The 24,554-nt window shown below is 40.4% G+C and overlaps 1 protein-coding gene across 1 annotated transcript in view; it reads left to right on the top strand.

The window, feature by feature from the left end:
- Positions 1-24,554, top strand: part of OTUD7A (OTU deubiquitinase 7A) — a 183,623-nt gene that overhangs the window by 79,675 nt on the left and 79,394 nt on the right. The window contains exon 4 of the mRNA XM_047864481.1: positions 18,363-18,545. Coding sequence (XP_047720437.1) covers positions 18,363-18,545 — 183 coding nt within the window. The remainder of the gene's footprint in view (positions 1-18,362; positions 18,546-24,554) is intronic.

Genomic DNA, 24,554 nt, shown 5'->3' with positions numbered 1-24,554 from the left:
ATGTGTCTGTTTTTGTGCCAATACCATATAGTCTTGATGATTATAGCTTTGTAGTTGAGGTTAAAGTCTGGGATTGTGATGCCTCCCATATTGGTTTTCTTCTTCAATATTACTTTGGCTATTTGGGGTCTTTTTGTGGTTCCATACAAATTTTAGGATTGTTTGTTCTAGTTTTGAGAAGAATTCTGGTGCAATTTTGTTTGTTATTGTATTGAATGTGTAGATTGCTTTGGGTAGTATTGACATTTTAGCAATATTTACTCTTCCAATCCATGAGCATGGAATGGTTTTCCATTTCTTTGTATCTTCTTCAATTTCCTTCATAAGCTTTCTATAGTTTTCAGCATACAGATCTTTTACATCTTTGGTTAGGTTTATTCCTAGGTATTTTACGGTTCTTGGTGCAATTGTGACTGCGACTTTGTACCCTGCGACTTTGCTGAATTTACATGTCAGTTCTAGCAGACTTGTGGTGAAGTCTATCAGGTTTTCCATGTAGAGTATCATGTCATCTGTGAAAAGTGAAAGTTTGACTTCATCTTTGCCAATTTTTATGCCTTTTATTTCATTTTGTTGTCTGCTGATGCTAGGACTTCCAATACTATGTTAAACAACAGTGGTGAGAGTGGACATCCCATCATGTTCCTGATCTCAGGTGGAAAGCTTTCAATTTTTCCCGATTAAGGATGATATTAACTATGGGCTCTTCATAAATGGTTTCTATGGTGTTTGAGTATGTTTCTTCTATCCCGACTTTCTTGAGGGTTTTCATCAAGAAAGGATGCTGTATTTTGTCAAATACTTTTTCTGCATCTATGGACAGGACCTTATGGTTCTTATCTTTTATTTTATTAATGTGATGTATCACATTGATTGATTTGTGAATATTGAACCAGGCCTGAAGCCCAGGAATGAATCCCATTTGATCATGGTGAATAATACTTTTTATATGCTGTTGAATTCAATTCGCTAGTATCTTGTTGAGAATTTTTGTATCCATATTCATCAGGGATATTGGCCTGTAGTTCTCTTTTTTTGCTGGGTCTCTGTCTGGTTTGGGAATCAAAGTAATGCTGACTTCATAGAATGAGTCTGGAAGTTTTACTTCCCTTTATATTTTTTGGAACAGCTTGAGAAGGATAGGTATTATCTCTGCTTTAAATGTCTGGTAGAATTCCCTGGGAAGCCATCTGGTTCAGGACTCTTATTTGTTGGGAGATTTTTGATGAGTGATTCAATTTCTTTACTAGTTATGGGTCTGTTCAAGTTTTCTATTTCTTCCCATTTGAGTTTTGGTATTGTGTGGGTATTTAGGAATTTGTCCATTTCTTCCAGGTTGTCCAGTTTGTTGGTTTCTAATTTTTCATAGTATCCCCTGATAATTTCTTGCATTTCTGATGGATTGGTTGTAATAAATTCATTTTAATTCGTGATTTTATCTATTTGGGTCCTCTCCCTTTTCTTTTTGAGAAGCCTGGCTAGAGGTTTATCAATTTTGTTTATTTTTTCAAAAAACCAACTCTTGGTTTCATTGATCTGTTCTACTCATTTTTTTTTATTATATATTGTTCATTTCCACTCTGATCTTTATTATTTCTCTTATTCTGCTTGGTTTGGGGTGTCTTTGCTGTTCTGCTTCCAGTTCCTTTAGGTGTGCTGTTAGATTTTGTATTTGGGATTTCTCTTGTTTCTTGAGATAGGCCTGGATTGCAATGCATTTTCCTCTTAGGACTGCCTTTGCTGCATCCCAAAGGGTTTGGATTGTTGTATTTTCATTTTCATTTGTTTCCATATATTTTTTAATTTCTTCTCTAAGTGCCTGGTTGACCCATTCATTCTTTAATAGGATATCCTTTAACCTTCATGCTTTTGGAAGTTTTCCAGACTTTTTCCTTGCATTGTGATCGCCAAATGTGCATGGTATGATCTCAATTCTTTTATATTTACTGAGGGCTGCTTTGTGACCCACCATGTGATCTATCTTGGAGAATGTTCCATGTGCACTTGAGAAGAAAGTATATTCTGCTGCTTTGGGATATAGAGTTCTAAATATATCTGTCAAGTCCATCTGGTCCAATAGACTTATCAGTTTAAAAAAAAAGTTCTGGGATTTGATTGAGATTGAGCCTCTGAAGACTGCTGTGCAGTGGGAGAGCTGAGCCGGAGAACCTACAGTGACAGGCTTCTAGCTGCAGTCATTAAGATTGTGTGGCACTCACATCAGATGAGACAAGCAGTGCATTGTGGAACAGGAGAGAGTCTAGATGGAGCCCCAAACCGATCATCAATTGAGGTCATTTAAAAAAAATAAGGGAAAGGAAAAAGTCTTTTCAACCAAAGGTACTTGAACAACCATAAAATAATATAGGAAGGAAGGAAGGAAGAGAGGGAAGACAGAAGGGGAAAGCCTTGACCCTCTGCCTTATACCATACATACAGATTACTTCAAGGTAGGTTATAGACCTCAGTGTAAAGGCAAAAACTACAAAGCTTCTAGAAGAAAGCATGGACGAAAAAATCTTCATGACCCTGGAGTTTACAAACATATTTTAGAGAGGTCAAAAAAAGGACTGTGAAAGGGAAAACAAATGATGAATTGAGCTTCATCAAAAATAAAAAATGTTCATTTGGAAGACACTATTAAGATAATAGCCATAAACTGGGATATTTAAAACATATATCTGATAAAGTACTTATATATGTATATAAATAACAACTTCAAATTATATAATTTATAAATATATAAGATAACACAATGTAATTTATAAATATATACTTTACAAATGTATAAATAATATGTAAGTAACAACTGAAAATTAATTATAAAAATATAAATAATCCAATGAAAAAGTGAGTTAAAGGCGTTTAAAAAGAAGATCCATGAGGAGTGCCTGAGTGGTTCAGTCAGTTAAGTATCCAACTCTTGATTTTGGCTCAGGTCATGATCTCATGGTGTGTGCAATCGAGCTCCACATCAGCTCTGCACTGACAAGCACAGAGCCTGCTTGAGATTCTCTCTCTCCCTCTCTCTCTCTCTGCCTGTCCCCTGCACTCTCAAATTCATTCTTTCTCTCTCTCTCTCTCAAAATAAATAAACATTTAAAAAAAGAAAATATATGAAATGACCAGTAAGCACAAGAAAAGATTTTCAAATCAGTCATTGGGGAAATAGAAATTAAAACTGATATCACCACACACTCACAAAAATGGTTAAAATTAAAGACTGACAATACCAACTGGTAGAAGGATGTGGAATAAATGCTGGTAAGAAAGCAAAATAATAAAATGACTTTGAAAAACAGTTTGGTTGTTTCTTATAAAATTAAGAATATACTTCCCTTTGATGCAGCAATTCTGCTGTTGGGTGTTTAATGAAGAAACATTATGTCCACAAAACAGATTGTACTTAAATGTTCACAGCAGCTTCATTCATAATCACATAAATCTAGAAAGCACCCACAAACCTCTCAAAAAGTAAATGGATAAACTAAGTGTGGTGTATCCATACAATGGAATACTACTCAGCAATAAAAAGAAATGAACTATTCATGCATGCTACAACATGGATGAATCTCAGAGATCTTATTCTGAGCAAACAGGCCAGACACAGAAAAAAGTATTGCATGACTCCATTTAATGGAGCTCAAAAATGGGGGTTGTGTGGTAGGCAGGATTCTAAAGATGCCTCCCAGGATTCCCGTTCCCTGATATACAGATACTGATGTAGGTACTACTGCAAAGGGACTTTGCAGATAAAATTCAGGTTGCTAATTAGCTGACTTTAAAATAGATTTTTCCTGGATCATCTGGGGAAGGGGAGTGGGCACAGTAATCTTCTGCCCTTGAAACCAGAAAAGGAAGGCAGAAGATTCAGAAAGATGTGAAAGGAATGATCAGAGAAGATTCTAAGTGTGAAGAGGACTCAAGTGCCATTGTTGGCTTGAAGATGGAGGAAGGGACCATGGTCTAAGGAACAAAGTCGTCTGTGGGGGTGATGATGACCCTCAGCTGACAATGCCCAAGGAACTGAAGACTCCATGCTACTGCATGGACCTGAATCCTGCCACAACCAGAATGAGCCTGGAAGTGGATGTTTTTCCAGAGGCTCCAGAAAGAAATGCAGTTCTCTCAACACCGTGACTGCAGCCTTGTGAGTCTCAGAACACAGAAGCCAACCAAGCCCACATGGCCTCTGGCCACTACCTGCATGACGATTCGTTACACAGCAGCAGGAAACTGCTGAAGAGGGATTGGCTAGAAGGGCACACAACACCCCTCTAGGTATGACAGACATGATCCAGGTCTGGACTGCAGCAGTGGTTACACACATGTGTGCACCCGACCAGAGTCCTCAAACTGATCATGGATCTGGGCATTCACTCCACTGTGTATAAATGATACCACAAAATGTTTTTTAATTAAATGAAGAATGTCAGAACATTCTTTCCGCAGCTTGCAAATCTGCCAATGGTCTAGTCTCTCCCCAAATCAAATCCTGCATCCTTGCCAGGCTCCACTTTGCACACTCAATGCACAGGCCACCTTGCTCATTTATGTACACTATAGCCATGCAGGCCCACCACAGGGTTTGACTTTGCTGCTCTCATGACTGAAAATGCTGTCTTCCAAACAGCCACAGGACTCCTTCCTTATTTGTTTGGGTCTCTCACCTTACCAGGGAACGATTTCGAGCCAGAGTACTACTAAAGCAGAACACAGTAAGCACCCCCTGAATCCCTGCTGAGCGCATGAACAGGCCTTGTAGGCAAGTCCAGCCCCCTGGCCCAAAGGCCTTACACAGCATGGCCTGGCTCTGCACCTGCAGCCAGCTCTGTCCTGCTTCTTCTGGGCACGCTGCCTTCTCCACCAGGGGGCAGGCACTGCTGTCCTGAATCCCAATCTTCAATCTTCGCATGGTTATAATTTGACTATTTTGTAGACATAGGTCCCCGGCAGGATTTCACTGAATCTGAACAAGCAGAAAATATCCTGGGAGGCCAAGCAGCCTTTCTCTCTTCGTTGTGTGGACTAATAAACAGCTCATGGCCGCTGTCTATGCCAGGGGCTTGGAGGAGCCAGTCCTCCTCCAGAGCCCCCTAACTCTCCAGGGAAGGACCTGGCTGCAGTGTGAAGCCTGGACCCCCTAGCTGCCATTATGTCCATTGTTGTGAGAGGGGTAGCAGCAGGCTTCCTAGTAGAATTGGATGGAAGGAGCTAGAAAACTTTCTTTAGAAGCCACAAATAATCAAGGTTCTTCCTGGAGTCTACCAGACTCTACCAGGTTGGCAAACATCCAAGAGACATACAGTGATTTATTCCTCAGAGACTTCAGCATTCATTCTGATTTGTTTAAAAAACTGCCTCAGGAATTTTTAACTGAAACCATTAAAGTGCATTTCTTTCTTAAATACCATGCAGATCGAAGACACAGAATGCAGAGCCAGGCTGCCTGCTCAGGGTGGACAGTAACCCACATTAAAGGACAGCTATCAATATCAGCAAAGCACCCCATAATTATCAGAACTCAGTCTTTCATTGTGGGGGTTGACTTAACTATCTTTGACTTTATGAAAGTCAATCTTCAGATTCTTTTTAAAACACGATTTTAAGATTAAAGGCTGAGAGACCTGACTTGAGTTGATGAAGTTGCTGCTGCTGCTGCTGCTGATTGCACAAAGTAGCTTGGGGCTGGCTGCAGAGAAGAGGGTTTGGTTCAGCGAGAAAGACCAAGCCACAAGTTAGCTATGCTTCCTGCACCGTGAGGTTTTATCCAGGCAGATCTCTGCCCCGATGGAAGCAGTCAGTAGGGATGCTTAGACGACTAGGGACCATGGCAGGGTATGTGACTGGATACAGACAGCCACTGAGTTCATTTATTTGTCTTCTAAATCAAGTGATATTTTTTACAAAATTCATCTAAGACTTTGAAATCAAATTATGTATTTTTAAAACTCCACCTAAGAGAGTATCACTTTGGTCGTCTCTGGTCAAATTCTGTAGGGCAGCCCTGCTGACCTCTTGTTTTATAAATGAACCACAGATCTGTGTATTGCCTCCTAGGTTGGTTGTTTCCTTATTGCAGATTGAGTCCAAATCTGCCAGCCCAAACTCACATTTTCACACATCCATTTGTTTTAAACATAGCTCATGTAAGCAGATTTCTATACATTTAGCCTTCCTGCTTTGCATTCCCTGCAAATCCTCCCCCAGCATCTGCTCGCCATTGATAAGACAAAGTCTATGGCTCTGAGACAGCAGGCTGCTGCTGCCCTTAAGACCTCTCTGACCCAGACTCCCCATGGTGCTGCTGAATGACATCACTGGGACACAGAAACCATTGCTCCTGTGTGCTTCTCTCTCCTGGGCGGAGTTCCCTGCCCTTCCCCCTCTCTGAGTAGAGACACATAGGTGGTCTCTGATGCACAGCTTCCTCCTGTGAGGAACTTCCCCCATGGAAGCATCACCCCATAAAGCTCATGTGTGCCACTTCATGGTCATTTCTTTTTTCTTGATTAACTCCCATATCCCTGGAACCCCAGCACATCTGTATAGTTCACTGGGCAAAGAATGGTTTTGCAAGCCTCCAAGCCTTTGTATTCTCTTCCCCTGCACTGCCCTTCCTGTTTCTCTTCTGGAAAGCTCCAAGCCTCATTCACAAATAATGGGGCACCTGGGTCCCTCTGCAGACTACCCCAGCTCTCAGTCCACAGCAGCTATTTGCATGCTCGTCTCACCTCTTGTTCTGTCACCCTCTTACAAAGCACACAGGTGTCCTCATTCATATGTATATCATCAGCACCCATGGGTACCTGCCTGAACCAGGAGCCTACAGAGCAGATCCGTGGTCTTCCTTAGAGTACAGTGTGGGAGCCACCCCTGTCCTGTAGTGATATTCCTTCAGCTACTATGAAAATGGTTTATCACATATTGTGATATCACAGTTTAGATTAATTGATTAATAGCATCCTGAGTATAGAGAGCCCAAGCATTTGGAAATGCTTAAAAGTTACACAGCAGGCTGCTGTGCCCATTTTTCATGGCACTCCTTATGCATATGGCAGAGGTACAGATATGTCCTGAGGCTATATTCCTAGAAATGGGATTGCTGGAATCCAGGATACATGGCATTTTACATGGAATGGATTCCTAGTTATGAATTTAACTTTAAATTAATTTAACTAATTAAGTAACTAACTTTTGATTAATTTAACTCTTAAGAGCACCAGGTTTCAATCATCAGAACCCACTTAGTGTTCTTAGGATCCCATCCAGCTTTCAAAGCCCAATCTTTCCTGCTTACTGTCCTAATGCTCACCATTTTTCCTGCATGCTACCCAGTGCAGTCAAGAGAGTTCACCTACCATGCTCTTTGTACCCCTTCTTTGCATCACAGTGTCTGTGCATAACAGCTGTTGGTTTTCCTACAGTGTCAGAGAACTAGTGTCATCTCTGTGTTTCTAATACCAGGAACCATTTCTAATACCAAATTCTGTATCTGTCAGCATTTGGCGAAGGAGACACAAGTCATTCTAGATATTCCAAGTAGGAAAGGGAACTAGGGAAGCTGTGTTCTCACTGAGGAGATCCACTCTGGAAGTCCTTGAAGCCTCAGGACTCACAGGGCACCCCCACCCCCCACCCACCCTAGCAGTTGGATTGCCAAGCAGATGTTTCTCAGGAGTTTTCCCCAAATCTACAGCCAATCTCCATCTGCTCTCTGCCCAGGCATCTGCTTGCAACACTCCATGGAAAACCAGCCTGTGCTCAGCCTTCCAATCAATCTTGCATGAATGCTTCTCATTGGAGGCTGTTGCCAGAATTCTACTGGGAATCCCTTCCAGGAGCATTCACTCACGCTCCTCTCCTGCAAAGGCAGCAGGGGTGTAGAATTGACCTTGGATGCTAAAGCATGATAACACTGGACGTGGACCAGACAGAGTTGTGTTTGCTCTGTGTCGCCAAGGTTATTGTGTTGAATACACTGTCATCATACTGCTTTTCTCACTCAATACTACTTCATTTAAATCCTCTCAAATCTGTTGTATATGCAAATTCATTTTTAATGGCTGAGTAGTCTTCCAGATGTGGATTACCATAACTGAGCCAGACATTTCCTGAGCAGTCCCCGGAATCCTGAACACCTGCCTTCACCTCTCCCTCTCCCCCTCGTCTGGCACCTAGGAGACCCCCCCCGCCATTATTCCATCCTCACTGTCACTGGACCAGGCCATCTCATTTCACATCAATATTGCTATAGGCCCCACCTAATGTGCTTTCTGCCACAAGCGTCACCAATTCTAATGCCGTCTCTACTATTTAACCAGAGATATTTTTTAATGCAAACACTTTATTTTTCTAAAATAAAAATTGGATCAGGCCCTACTCATTTAGAAGTGCTTCAGTAGCTCATGTTTACCCTTGCGATGAAGTTCAGATCCCAGCACATATTTCACAAGACCCTTAAAGGTGTACCTTGTCCCAAAACCTCTGTCTCTCTTCCTGTATTTTTCAGTCTCCTCAGGCAGCCTCTCCAGTCTCCTCTCTGTGCTGCATTCACACTTAACTGCCTTTATGTGCCAGGTCATTTCACTTCGAGGTTTATCGATGTGCTGTCTTCTTCCCAGCATGCCACCCCTCTTCCCCCTGCCCCTGATTCTTTGACAAGATGGCTTTCACACTTCTTTTAGGTCTCGGCCTAAATGAGACATCCTCCAGAGAGCACCTCTGGTCATCCTCCAGGTCCCAAGTTACATCCTGACCTGGGTACCCTGTCAGAATTAGGTCTCAGTGTAGGTTTCTGTCCTGTTTTTTCCCTATATTAGTTAGGGGTTTGCTGGCAGTAATCTGTCCAGATTCTTATTCAGGCTTTTTTTTCCTCACTCAGCATTCTTAGCTATTGGCCTTTTCGTGCTTGTTACCTAGTGTTTGCAAGATGATTGCTACAGCTCCAGGTATCATGTCTGCATTCCAGTCAGTGAGAACAGGGAATAATAGCACAGGTCAACCCTCCTCTTAAATCTGTATTCCTTTAAATCAGAAGTAAAAATTTCATTCAAATACCTCCCAGTGGAGTTTGGCCCAGATCTGAAATGACAACATCTAGGGACTTAGTGAAGGAGGAAGAGGTGCTGTTAAAAGGAAAGGAGTAGAGCAGCCATTGAAATAAAAGGATGATTAGTAGGGTGTGATGTCTTAGAAGTCAAAAGAGAGTCACAGTCTAACGCTGCACATTAGTTCTTTCTCTTTTCCTCTGCCCCAAAAAAGGAAAGGAAATCAAGGAGAAGAGAGGCCTTTATTGATGGGGAACAGGGAAGTGACCTTGGATTTATCTACATCAAGCTTATTGGTAATCTTGAAAAGAATGCTTCAGTAGAAAGGGGATCACAAAAACCATTTCGCAGTGGGTCAAAGAGTGAATGTGCATAAATATTATTTTTTCTTTCAACATTTGTTTAAATTTACTGCACATACCAGCCTCTATATAGCTGGCAATAGAATACATAATTTTTTTAACATATCAAAATATCAGGGCGCCTGGGTGGCTCAGTCAGTTAAGCATCCAACTTTGGCTCAGGCCATGATCTCACAGTTCATAGGTTCGAGCCCTGCATCAGGCTCTCTGCTATCAGCACAGAGTCTGCTTCAGATCTGTCCCCTCTCTCTCTCCCCCTCCCTACTGGTTCTCTCTCTCAAGATAAATAAATAAACTAAAAAAAAACAGATATCCAAATATCAGCCATATGATTTTGTTACCTTATTATCATATTTGTTATATTGCACAAGTATCTGGTGAACTATGACCTATTGGAAGATTAGTTGAGGCAGCCTTTGGGCTCATTTCTTTCCCCACATTTCTATAAAAATAGGTTAATTAAAACAGTCTTATAAATATCAGCTAGCTAAGAAGTTCCATTATTTCAATTGGCTCTTTCTATTTCCATCTGTATTTAATAGCAGGAAATTCAGAATTTTGCCTGCAAATGTGAAGGAGATGAAATCTTCCATTCTGTAGTTTTGGCACACTACATATTAAGAGAGAGTTCTTACCTTGGTACACTTAAAATACTGGTAATTATTGTTAAATCATTTAAAATTTTTTGCATTTAGTTTTGTTTTCTATTTGTTTTAGATAAGTGATTTATCTAAAGAGTTCAACACTCAAAAGAGGAAGAAATTGACAATATTGTACCTTCTCTGTCCCCTGGACCCCACTTCCCCCTGACCCCGGGATCATTGCTTGTGTTAGTTTCTTGTTTACCTGTCTAGCATTTGCATATGCAGATATAAGCACACACTTATTTGTATGTTTTAATGTATATAGAGAGAATTTATATATTATTCTATCCTTACTCAAAAGGTAGGATTATGAATATTCAACACCTTGCTTATTTCACTCCCAGATGTGTGCTAGAGATCTTTCCATGGGGCTTCATTCTCTTATGCAATAGCATATCATTATGTTAAGTGGAGTGCACCGTAGTTTATTTAAATGTTCTTCCACAGATGGACACTTAGCTTGTTTCCATTATCTTGCTGTTATAAATGATGCTGCAGTGACTATATTGTACATACCTCATCTTATGTGTATAAGTATTAACCAAAGGACAAAAGCCCAGAAGTGGGATGTCTGGGTCACAGGATAAATGCAATGTAATTTTGACAAATTACTTGGGGTTTTGTCATTCTGTACTTTTAGTAGCAAGTGGATGAGCAAGCCTGTTTACCAACAAACTTGGTAACCAGGTGGGTTGCCAACTTTTGCATTCACTACTTTGATACATGTAAAATGATTCCTCAGTATATTTGTAATTTGCATTTCTTTTGTGAGTGAAATTTGTCATCTTTTCATCTATTTCAGAGTTGTTTATTTTTCCGTGAACTCTTTGTTCACGTCCTTTGTTTCTATCTTTGGGTTGTTATTCTGTTTTTCCCCCTTATTGGTTTCTGGGCAAAACACAAACGTGTGTGCACAGGAGAAAATAGAGGGTGTAGCATTTGCTCTTGTGCTCAGATCCCTTCATCCAGGGACCCAGGGACTCCTGCCAGAGTGGGAAGCAGGGAGCCAGGCTGCTGATGGCTCACAGCTGAGTCCCTCTTCAGTGGTCCCCCAGTGGAAGGAAGTCACTTTTTGACCAAGTCCCCTACTGGGGCAACGCCCATCCAGTGCCTTCTTTATGTCTGTGCCCCTTACCACAATGCGAATTCCTCTGAAAGGCAATGCCAGTCAGTTCAGGGAAGGCTCTGTTGCACCTTCAGGGTGGGTCTGCTGCTGCTTCCCCCCAGACCCCTTGCCTCATTCCCACCAGCCCTCCTGCCAGCATGCACCCACCTTGGTTTTCTTAGCATCTGACCTGCATCAGAGACGACTCCTGTGTGTGGTATGAAGTGCAAATATTTCCCCAGATCAATACCATCTTTTGACATTTTGTATGAATTTAAGTCTCTCTGGGACTTTCCCTTATGTTCCATTGCTTTATCAGATGGTTCATGTAGTATTATCGAGACAGTAGAGCAGGTTTATGTCTGTGAGTGCCCCTGTCTCCTCATTGTTCCTTTGTTTCAGAGAGTCCCGATTATTCTAGCTTAGTTTTCCAGATGAAGGTTAAAATGAGCCTGTCTGATTCCAAGCCCTGCTTATTTTTTTTTAATTGGGATCGTGTTAAATTTATAAATTAGCTTAGGAAGAAATGATGATATTGAGTCTTCCAAACTAAGAACATGGATCTCTTACATATCTCTTTTAAACTTATTTCTCAGTATTTTGTCTTTTAGTTGCAATTATGAAATTGCATAATGGAATACTTCCTTCCATTATGTCATCTAATTTGTTTTTGTTTATGTATGAAGGCTATTTTCTTTTACTGTATGTTAATGTTACATCTGGTGTTCAAAGACTATGTCCAGCACTCTGCCTCCCCCTTGTGGGTGTGTGGGAGAATTGCCCTTCCTGGCCCCTGTGGTTGGATGGGAGGGACCCTGTGCCTAGTTTCAGCCTTGGGTTGAGAACAGAAGTGAGAAGTCACTACTGGGCCAAGGTATTTGATTGTTAATGAGAGATACCCTAGAGATTTTTGTCCCTCTGCCATACTGATAGGCAGTTTTTAAGACCAGCTGCTCTGTCCACCTGAATCTTGAAGTGAGAAGGCGTGACAGAGCTTCTCCAACCCACAGTAGACTTATGGTATGAGTAAAATATAAGATTCTGTTGTTAGGGCCTCAGGAGTTTGGAGGCTGTTTATTCCCACATTACAATGCAATCTGCTATTTATGGCATTCTCTTGTTAATAGGAAAGGTCAGTGTGTTTATTTTAGTCTTTCATGGCAATTTCTGTTTTGTACAGTTTCTACTTTTTTATTTAGTATGCATATATTCATGCTTCTTATGTCTTCTGTTTTAATATGTACCTAATATTTGTTCTGACTGGGTATGGTAAGGCACACAGGCATGGAAATCACTCTCATGAAGGAAAGAGTTCTTTAGGAACAGGAGCCATGCCATGCAGGGCCACACAGGAGTATCAGGGTCAGTCAGGAGGCACAGAGAAGGGGGGAAATATGATGAGAGCCTTTATTGTGATTTCTGCAGGAAGGAACAGGTAAGGCTGGATAGGCAGGATAATAAGTTTTAGGGTTAGCTGGTTTGAATTTTAGCAGGCTCCAGGGTGGAGAAGCCACCCCAAATTGTCTGGTACCTGGCCCTGAGTGATTAGCAAAGGGGAGCATTTGCCCTGAGTGTGAGTCAGGGTTTGGATTGGTTGGTTTGCACATGAAAGGCACATTTCCAGGGAGGTAGTTTGCTATCATGAGGAATCAGATAGGCCTGAGAAGGACAGTCAGTCCCTCATGGCTCAGCAAGACTTCAAAACTACAGAAAAGAAAGCATAATTAATATACATCTCCATTGTGAATTGTTGGGCACCCAGGTGCTAAGTGTGTTAAGCGACCAACTTTGGCTCAGGTCATGATCTCACAATTCGTCAGCTCGAGCCCTGCATGGGGCTCTATGCTGATAGCTCAGAGTCTGGAGCCTGCATCAAATTCTATGTCTCTCTCTGCCCATCCCCCACTCTCTCTCTTTCCCTCTCTCTCTCTCTCTCTCAAAAATAAAATAAAATAAACACTTATATATGTATATATATACATATATATAATATATATGTAGATAGATAGATAGATAGATAGATAGAAATAAGATCATGTCCCCTATGTTGGTTTTTGTTTGTTTGTTTGTTTTATTTTTCTAATATATATATATAATTTATTGTCAAGTTAGATAACATACAGTGTATACAGTGTGATCTTGGGCTTTTTTTTTGTTTGTTTTATCTTTGCCTGGTAACCCTGATAAACCACGGCCCTTCCCTGTTAGCTGCAACCTTTCTGAATCACTTTGCTCTAGATAGATCTCTTATATACAGCAAATACCTAGACTTTCATGCAAATCTTCTTCTTTAAATAGTTGCATTAAGTCTATTTAAATATATCGCGCTGACAGATATGGTGGTTCTTAGTTCTGTTGTATCATATTTTCTATGTTTGTATATAAATATTTCAAATGTCTTTCAGCATATTTTATTAGCTTTTTACTTAAAAAATATTTTTCTGGGGGCGCCTGTGTGGCTCAGTCAGTTGAGCATCTGACTTTGGCTCAGGTCATGATTTCACGGTTCGTGGGTTCGAGCCCTGCGTCTGGCTCTGTGCTGACAGCTCAGAGCCTGGAGCCTGCTTCAGATTCTGTGTCTTCCTCTCTCTCTCTGCCCCTCCCCTGTTCATACTCTGTCAATCCCTCTCTCAAAAAATAAACAAACATTAAAAAAATATTTTTCTGGTAATTAGATAAGTTGCAGGGTTTTTTAATGTTTATTTCTGAGATGAGAGACAGAGACTGTGAGTGGGGGAGAGGCAGAAACAGAGGGAGACAGAATCCAAAGCACAGAGCCAGATGCGGGCTTGAATCCATGAGTCCTGAGATCATGACCTGAGCTGAAACCAAGAGTTGGACGCTTAACCAACTGAGCCACCCAGGTGTCAGGTGCCCTGATAAGTTGCATTTTTTATCTATGGTTTACTTTTTTAAATTATACCTTTATATAATATTCTGTGTCCTTTTTACTTTAGACAGTGTTAGTTCTTACGATCTGCTTCAATAAAATTAGCTTGTATCTTCCTCTTCCCTTCTCTCTTTTTCTGTCTCCTCCCATCCAATTTAATTAGTAGCATATCTTTTATCTGGTTTTTGGCATTCACCTCTGTATTGCTAAGTATGTTTACGTATTTGTATTTGATCTTTTAACTCCCCTGTATCATAACTGAGGCAACTGTATGTTATTTCTACTTTCTGCCTTCTACCATTGTATTGATTGTATCATTTTTGCTTTGGCAGAATATTGACTTTCTCCTCTTGCACTTGTATCTGTACCTTTGTTTTTTCTTAGATGTACAGTTAAATAAATTTACTGCTGCCTAATGTCCTTTGCCAAACCTCCATTCATCTCTTGATTGGCTGGAGCCCATCCTCTAATAGTTTTTTCAAGAAAGATCCATTTGAGTAGTATTTCCTGGATGCATTCTTGTTTAAAATGGTTTGTCTGTAGCCTTTATACATGAAGGGATAGCCTCGATGAATATAAAAGTTTCTTAGCTCACACTCCTTTCTTTAAGTATTTTGTAGATGTGACTCCATTGACTTCAGGCATTGAATGTGGCTGCCAAGAAGTATGTTACAATCCTGATTTTCTTTATTTTTTGTTTAAATATTCAAAGAATTCTCTTTATCTTTAAAACACAATTTTATAAGGATATGTCTTGGTATTTTACTAGGACAACTTCCTTTTATGCAGTGTGCCCTTTTAATATGTAGAATCAAATCTTTGTATGAGAAGTTTGCTTTTTTTTATTTACTTTTTAAATTATTTTTTTCTTTTCCATTATTTTAGATTTCTTATTTTAAGCTACAATTATTTGTATGTTTTATGTCTTTCACCTACATTCTATATCTGCCATTTCTCTGTTAGCTTTTGTTTCTTTACTTTTTCCACTTATTTTCCATTTTTATGGTCCTTACTATGCTATCTGTGGTCTATTTTTTCTTTGCGCCCTTAGAATTTAACTTCATTTTGGAAATGACTTTGCCTCTTTTTTGCTTTTTCCCCTGAGTTTAGTCATTTCCTGTTTCATATATTCCTATAAGCCCATGCATCTCTGACTTGTAGTTTCCCTTTATTAATGTGATACTTTCATGCTAAATTAAAGCAGCACACTCTGAGAGCCAAAATGCATATGTTAAGTTTAACTTGAGATCTGGCCTCATTTGATGTTACTCTTAAGAATACATCAAATGAGTTAGAAGTTTAAATCACAAACATTTCATCAGTAAACTGTACTAGAGATTTTGGTACTTACAAAACCTGTGCTTATTATTAATCCAGTAGCCTAATGTATTGTGATATGCACAAAGTAAGGCATAGCCTAAAGGAAAAAAATTAACAGGCAACTTCCTTATTCCCTGTAGTCTTTGGATTGAGGTCTTCTTTCATACAGTTATACTATTCTGCTGCTTGGAGGAAATATTTCTGGAAAAAGGAACAGAGTAAGCAAATAGAGATATGACAACAAGAACATACTTTGAAGATCTCGTGTTGGCTACAGGAGAAAAATGAGTATTTCTAGCTGTGTGGATTGCAATCTGAAATCAGCATTCTGTGCATCAAGATTTAGAGGAAAATAGAAATTGGATAGTCACCTAGCTTCTGTCATACTTAGACATTTGGCCTTGAAGCTTAGGATAGAAATTACAACTAGATTTAAGATTTTTCACATAGGGATGGTCTTGACCTTCAAAAGAGGATATAAATTAAGAGAAGAAAAGAGGGGCACCTGGTGGTTCAGTCAGTTGGGCGTCCGACTTCAGCTCAGGTGATGATCTCACAGTTCGTGATTTTGAGCCCCACTTCAGGCTCTGTGATGATAGCTTGGAGCCTGGAGCCTGCTTCAGATTCTGTGTCTCCTTCTCCCTCTGCCTCTCCCCTACTCATGCTCTGTCTCTGTCTCAAAAATAAATAAACATTAAAAAATTTTTAAAGAGAAGAAAAGAAATAAAAAATAGGGGAACCTATGTGTTTTAAGGGCAAAAAAGGGCAAAGCAGCAAGAAAAGGGTACATGAAGTATTCAGAGGCATAGGATAAAAGGGACTGTTAAATGTCCCTGTTCTAGTGAGGCTTTCTGCTGTTCCCCCATGGGCCTGATAGCCTGCTGTGTTTAGATGGACCTAGTGACACCTGAATGAGAATTTCACATGATGCAGGTAAGTGCATGGGGGTAAGGACCCAGCAGCTGAAAACATTGGCAAATTGGAGACAGAGAGTGAAGGATGCAGAAGAAGAGGACAAGTCCTTTTCCGGAGGGTCATGATGAATGGGCAAGGCAGGGTGGAGGTGTGAAAGTTAGTCCATAACCAGGAGCTGTGATGCCCTAAACAAGACCAGCTTCAAGGAAACTATAGCCCCAAAAGTGTGGGTTTTAATCAAGACAGACCTGTATCTCCTCCTTCACCTCCTCTCTCCTTGACCTTCTTCCTCCACACAGGCTTGATCCTCCCTTGGGCATGTGGCCCCCTCAGCCGTGCCTTAGAGCAGAGTAGCCCACTCAGGTCATCACCCCCGCTTAGGCATGATTTCCCTAAGGGCAAGAGTCTTATCTTTGCCTTCTTGGAACATTAATGCCCATTGGATCATCACTAACCCTTATGCTTGAAAATGCCAGGTTTAGATCACGTGGGTTATATTTGTACACTGTGATGTTTAGTCCTATGTGAGTGTGAAAGTGTGTTATGACATTTATGCTTCAATTTAGTTTCCCAAAACCAGCCCTGTCATGGCCACCACCCCAGCCCCACAGCCACAACCACCACCCTCCACTTCTATTACTAATGATAACCAGGCTGCATTACACCAATGCCCCAGCTATTTATTATCACTTACAAAACCACCCACTCCCGCTGTTTTTTCTGTTGGGTGACCCAGATAATTTAGTTTGCTTTTCTTATCCACTAAGATAGTACAAAGATACAACTATTGTGTCTCTGTTAGCTAACTATGGAGGAAAAAAATGTGATTACATTACAAGTGGCCATATAACTTACATATGATGATTGATGGTATCAAGTCTACTTCTCGTCTTCACTAGAAGTAGAAGAGGTAAAAAAGATGTCCTGATATTATTTCGTATATTTAAAGCCTCATTATATTGTATATACAATATAATTTAGCATGTAATTGGGTCAATATGGCTTATACCTGCAATTTGAAGTTATCCAGAAGAGGATAAGATTTTATTTTCTCTTTAACATGAAAGCCAGGTTTTTAGTTCTTTGTCTTTAAAAAGCTCATGATGCCAGAAGACTCCATGCTTCCATTAGAAGTCCATTGACTCAGACTCAGGAATTAGAGACCCACAGGGTTCCAGCTCCCAGAACAGCTCCCCCTAGTGTTATGGAAAGTCCCCTTCAACACCACACCCATCTCCGTGCCCAGGAGCCCTGCTTACAACTCTCCCAGGCCAGCACCCCAGTCGGGACTAGCATCTCACCCAGTTCAGGTTCAGAGCTCGGACGTCTGCCTGCTGCTAAGGCATTTACACAGAGAATTCCTCCAAAGCTTCTCCTTTACCCGTATTAAGCTTAAAAAGAGAAATAAAACTCTAAGCAAAAGCCCAAAGAAAATTTGGTAATTCTTTTTATTGATTTTTTTTGTTTGTTTTGCTTCTCTCAGAGAGTAAGCTCTACAACTTGATTTTCAAAGGGGTGGAGGGGGGCATGATAATTAGGAATGTAATGTTCTGAAGTGGTGTGTGTGTGTGTGTGTGTGTATGTGTGTGTGTGTGTGTGTGTGTGTGTGTGTGAATCTAAAGGCTGAGAGTAGATACAGTCACATATTGCATATGGACATCAGCCGCAGGTGCGAAATTCTGCTTTTAGAGATTATGCATCAAGCCATTTTACCCTTTTGAGAAACAAGAACGCTGGTGGAAAGTTCATTAGTCAAAGTGATAATTAAAAATACTTCTCATGGGGCATCTGAGTGGTTCAGTCGGTTAAGCGTCCGACTTTAGCTCAGGTCATGATCTCACGGTTTGTGAGTTCAAGCCCTGCTTCGGGCTCTGTGCTGACAGCTCCGAGCCTGCAGCCACTTTGGATTCTGTATCTCCTTCTCTCTGCCCCCTGCCCCTTGTACTCTGTCTCTCTCTGTCTCTCAAAAATAAAGAACTGTAAAAAAAAAAATTTTGTTAAATAATGCTTCTCGTACAGTTTTTTTCTACAGTGAGATCCTTCATATTGTGATTTCTTGTCATTTCTTGTCCACAGGCAAAAACTGGGACCTGACAGCCGCTCTGAGTGACTATGAGCAGCTCCGACAGGTGCACACAGCCAACCTGCCACATGTGTTCAACGAGGGCAGGTGTCCCAAGCAGCCAGAACGAGAGCCACCGCAGCCCGGGCACAAGGTGGAACGGCCCTGCCTTCAGAGGCAGGACGACATCGCCCAAGGTACCTGGCAAGGAACTGAGCTCAGAAACAGCTTCTCCGGGGTTCCATGGCTTGCAGGGGGTAGTGGGGGGGTGGCAGTCAAAGAATGGCAAGGTCATCACCTCTCAGCTGCAGGCAAATCGGGCTCTCGGTTCATCAAGCTGAAATGTGCGTTGCTGCTTCCGGTTCCTGACTTCTCCCTCTGCCTCAGAAAAGCAGGAGAGGCAGTCCAGTCCCCTAGGAGCCCATGTGATTGAGGGCCAGCACTCCTCCTGGAACCTGAGTCTTTCCAAGCCAAGCACCTCTAGTCCCTTCAGTTATTCCCTAAGTAGCATAGCCTCCAGATCTGTTCATCATCAGTGTTCAGTGTCCCAAGGGCTCCCTTTTCTGTGTTCTTTTTCTTTTTTTATGTATTTTTAAAGTTTATTTATTATTTATTTTGAGAAAGAGAGAACACGTACACACACACACACACACACACACACACACACACACATGCGCGCGCATGGGGGAGGGGCAGAGAGAGAGAATCCCAAGCAGGCTCCATGCTATCAGTGCAGAGCCCGACTCAGGGATCAAACTCACAAACTGTGAAATTATGACCTGGGCCAAAATCAGACACTTAACCAACTGAACCACCCAAGGCGCCCCTTTCTGTTCTTTTTCTTAAGAATCAGATGTGTTTACTGTAATGGAAGAAACAGTGGAAAGATATAAAGAAAACTTCAGAGTTTTGTTCTCCACCCATCTCAAATCTCACTGACATAATAACCAATGATGGCATCCTGGTCTGTCCTTTTGCTACACTCATTCAGAATGCATCAGAGTCAAATGCACATAATGCTTCTCAAATCACTTGTTTCACTGAACAATCATGAGTATAGTCTCAATATATTGTTCTGTACAGTCATTTCTAAACCACTCCTGTATTAATGGTTATCCTGGTTTTTCTTGGGTGTTTTGTTTCCAATACTCCTAGCAATGCTAAAACAAACAACTTTATGCCCATGATCTTACATACTAGTGCTTTTATTTCTATGGGTCAGCATTCCCAAAGTGGATTTGCTGTGCCAACACCATGTGCAAAACTAGGTGTCTCCCTTCACTCTTGGCAGTCCTGGATGATTTTGTGATGGTTTTACATTGCTTTTCTACTGTGAAGGGTAAAAAACAGGTCTCCTGTTTTAACTTTCATCTTGTCATTTGTTTGTTAGCCAGTTGGATTTTCCCTTCTGCAACATCCCTGTTCACATACTTTGCCCATTTTTCTATTTGTTTTCAGTTTTCTTATCAATTTGTAACATTCTTTGTGATGAAGACAACAAACATATATTTTTATATACGTGTATGTCTTTCCCAGTGAATCATTTACTTTATGATTTTGTTTACAGAGTATTCTGCCAACAAAGTGTTTGTATTACTATGCATTCATGGCTGATAGGTGTCCTCTCTTGCTGTAGAAGATCTCCTGGAATACAAAGTTCCTATATTTGTTTGAAAAATTTGTTGTTAGGGGGCGCCTGGATGACTCAGTGGGTTAAACATCTGACTTTGGCCCAGGTCATGATCTCACAGTTGGTGAGTTTGAGCCCCACTTCAGGTGAACTAGAGCCCAACTTGGGGTGAGCCCCGCTTCTCTCTCTCTCTCTCCCTCTCCTCTCTCTCTCTTTCTTTCTCTCTCTCTCTCTCTCTCTCTCTCTCTCTGACTCTCGTGGGATTCTCCCCACACTTGTGCCCTCACTCACTTGTGCCCTTTCTCTTTCTAATAAAAATAAATAAATAAATAAATAAATAAATAAATAATAAAATAAAATAAAATTTTGTTCTTAGGTCTTTTGATTGATTCGAATTTTTTGTAAGTAGTAAGGAAGAATCTAGTCTTGCTTTCTTCTGGATCAAGATTGACTTACCCTGGCACATTTATTGAATAAAGCATCCTTTTTCCACTGAACTAAAATGCCAACTTTGCCATATATTAAATTCCCAAATATACTTGGATGTGTTTCTGGACTGTGTCTGTCAGTTCGTGTGGTCACTCATCCTGTTACCTTGACTCTGGTAGTTTTATATAGTATAACTTCTGTTAAGGCAACTTTTTTACTGCTATTCTTTTCCAAAATTTTTCACTATTTTTGGATATTTATTCTGCCATATAAACCTTAAACTTAGAATTCTGGATGGATTGGGTTGAATTTTTATTTTAAGAATAATTGGCATATTGTAATATCATTTTCCCGTCCAAGAACATTCAATATGCCTCCCCATTTAGTTAGATTCTAAGATTTTAGGCACAGAGAAAAGCAACTTGTTTTTACATATTTATGTTTTATGCAGTAATTTACATAAATTCTCTTATTAAAACTAATCATTTTTTCTAAGACAATATCTTGAGGTTTCTAAATATATATATGATCATAATATCTGAAATAATTTAAATTCTTAACATTCATATGAAATGTAATTACATTAAATGAATTTCATTTCTTATCCTATTGCATTAGCTCAGCCCTCCCAAACTGTTGTGAATGAATGTTGTCTTTGTTTCTGTTAGCCCAGCCTTATTATTCAAGCTACATTGGAACCCATATCTTGGATTATTCTTTTATGCTTACTCTGTTGTCTGGAAAAGCCAGAATTGAGTTAGAAATGTTAATGCACATTATCCGTTTTTTTCTCTTAGTTTCATTCTTTCCACTGTATTTTGAGGCCATCTTGTTAGATGTATATGCACTCGTAATTGTTAGGGCATCTTGTTCCAGTGTTCTTTTGTTACCGACATATAAAGTGTCTCTCTGCGCCCTAGAATGTTTTTTATCTTTATATCTGTTTTACTTGATATGAAATCTCTATCTTGCCTTTCTGTTGGCTCAGATTTGCCTGGAATATAATTTTTTCTGCTGTTATTTTGAATCATTCCTTATCATTTTATATTACATGTGATTCTTATAAATAATTTGTCATCAGATATTATTTTATTATCTGATCCATGAGTCTCTGTCATTTGAACAGTGAATTTAATCCATTTACTTTATTGTAATTATTATCATGCATGTAGTTCTTTATGTTGTATGTGTTATTTGCCAGGCTTTTTTGGTGTGTTTTTCTCCTTTTCTATATCCTTTGGCTAATTAAATTTTTTTACTGATTTGAAAGTTATACTTTCTACCTCTACTTAGGTAATAGTTACCCCTAACCTATGCAAACCTATTTTTATGTTTTCTATCATTTTAAAAAATGTATTAACAACTAAATATTACCCTGAAGAAAACAGGGTACATACCTTAGTATGAGTGTGTTTTGTCTTCTCCCTTCCTACCTCCACTTGTCCTCAATCACATTTAGGTTCATTTTGTTATCTACTTAGACAACCATTAACTTTATTTATTCACATTTATCTTTTGCAGGAAGAGTACTTTCTCAAAGACTACTTTCATAAAGAGTTTTTACGTAATTAGTCCTTAAGCATTGGGTTCCTAAAGGTGTTTACATGATATTCTTAAATTTTTGTTTAGTGGAACAAGAATTCTAGATCCAAATTATGTTCCTTGAGTGCTTTAAAACCATCCCTCCATTGTTTTCTTAAATCGCATTTTCACCTTTTCTAAGAGATTTCCTTGACCCAGTCTTCCAACTTCCTAATTCATTCTTTATTTGAATCCATTCTGCTAATCAGCATTCACACTTTCCATTCCAAATTAGCCCTTTGCCATTATTATTTTGCATCCTAATATTCTGTTTATCTCTTTGAACACATTTACTAGGCTTAGTTTAAAATCTTGCCCTCCAGTCTATTTACTTTGCTTCGTCTGGCACAGGTACATTGTAGACTTTCCGTAACACTCCTCAGGTGTGTCCTGAATTTTCCATGTGACTGCAGAGCACCTGTGGTTATCAGCCATTTCTGCTCATACTGTATATCAGGGAAAGGGACAAAGACATGGGCTCTGGCTTGTGCTCCTCTGGATGAGAGTGTGGGGGAAATGCACTTAAGTTGGAGATCTTTGAATGCTTTAATAGGGGCTGAAAATGTTCCCTGCTTGCTTCCTTCTCTGCAGTTAGCTCCACTCCATAGGGAACCTCCAGCACCTCTGTTCTAGCAATCGCTCATTTCCAGAAGCTGCAACCATGTGTTGTAACCATCAAGCTCACAGCATGTGTTGGAGAGGGGAGGGAAGGCTTAGGGCCTGGCCAGCCCACCTGTTATTGTTATTGGTGCCTCACCCCCAGCTGTGGTTCAGCACTCCCCTGATGTTCCTCCAGCTGCCATTGGCCAACAATGTTGCTTGCCCACCCGGTGAAGGTGATGGTATGAGCAGTAACCTGCCCAGGACTGTGCCAGGGTGAGGAAAGACATGGCCAGAATCCTGCCCCCCACCTGGAGCCTCTATCCATGAACCCTAGCCCACTCCCCTCTTCTGCTCCTGTAGGTCTCCAAGGCAAGTTAGGAAAGGACACCAAGGCTCTGTCACTTCTTGTCTATCTGGTTATATTGTTGTTAAGTTCTCCTCCATTGCTTCCATTAGGTGTGACTCTGGAGAGACTACCACTTCTAATCATTCCCTGTAGTTTTCCCCCTCAGGGCTTTCCATGACTGTTCTTTCAGCACCGCACAGTTGAGGCTGCGGGGCTCTCTCACACAGTGACAATCCAGACAGATGACAACATGGCTGCTCCTACTCTTTTTGACTGGCAGCAAACCAACCATTCCATTATTTTATCCTCCCACTGAGGGGGCTAGAAGGACTCTCCTCTCTGCTTCCAGAGAGCTTGGTGGATTCAGAGCCTAATACATACCTGATACCTGCTGCTATGTAATTTTTATCACATATTACTTAAGGAATTAAAAAACATGTTTGTCATATAATTCTATTGAGTTTTGTGAACAATCCTATCTACTTTTTAAAAATTAGAGGGTGCCTGGGTGGCTCAATCAGTTAGGCATCTGACTTTGGCTCAGGTCATGATCTTGTGGTCTGTGAGTTCAAGTCCCACATTGGGCTCTGTGCTGACGGCTCAGAGCCTGGAGCCTGCTTCAGGTTCTCTGTCTCCCTCTTTCTCTGCCCTTTCTCCGCTTGAATTCTGTCTCTCTCAAAAAAAAAAAAAAAAAACTAAGCGTTAAAAAAATTTTTAATAAAAATTAAAAATTATAGTTTCTGAATTAGATATATGTATCCTTTAATTGAGTTCTTGAAATCATAGTGCACTAACATGGAAAATGAATATCTCCATGTTATAAATTAGGGGTTGGCAAACAATGGCCCATGAGCCAACTCTGGCTACTATTTTTCAAATAAGTTTTTGTTGGAACATCCTCATGTCCATTCATTTATGCATTGGCTATGGCTGCTTTAGTGCTAGAGAGTTCAGTTGTGACCAAGACTGCATGACTTATGGAGCACCTGGGTGGCTCAGTCAGTTGAGTATATGATCAGCTCAGGTCATGATCTCATGGTTTGTGATTTCAAGCCCCACATCAGGCTCACTGGAATCAGACTGTCAATGTGGAACCAGCTTCGGATCTTCTGTCCCCCTCTCTCTGCCCCTCCCCCACTTATGCTCTCCCCAAAATAAATACTAAAAAAAGACTGCATGACTTATAAAACCTAAAGTACTTACATCTGTCCCTTTCATAAAAGGTTTGTGCACCTGTTTTAAAAATACCTAGGATTTGTTTTAACCAGATATGATAAGATATGCAAACATAGAAAAGAATTTCAGGAGGGAAATTTTTATACTCACAGTTCCCTAAAAGCAGGAAGCATGGCACACCATGGCCACATGAGGAAGCACCAAGTTTGGTCAGGAAGCAGAGGAGACAAAGAGAAAAAACATGGGCATGAGCCTTTACTGTGATTTCCTTGGAAAAGGCAAGGCAAAGTAAACAGATACAGGATTGGCAAGATTAAATAATTTCAGCAGGCTCTCTGGGGTTTTGAAGCTATCCCTGATTGTCTTGTACCTTGCCCTGGGATGCAGAGGAATAGTGCTTGCTGGAGTGGAAGAACCAGATAGAAGACGTGGTTCAGAGTA

This window comes from Prionailurus viverrinus, chromosome B3 (assembly GCF_022837055.1).
Source record: "Prionailurus viverrinus isolate Anna chromosome B3, UM_Priviv_1.0, whole genome shotgun sequence".
Lineage (NCBI taxonomy): Eukaryota > Metazoa > Chordata > Mammalia > Carnivora > Felidae > Prionailurus > Prionailurus viverrinus.
Note: the sequence above shows the minus strand (reverse complement) of the source record. Positions and strands in the feature narration are given on the sequence as shown.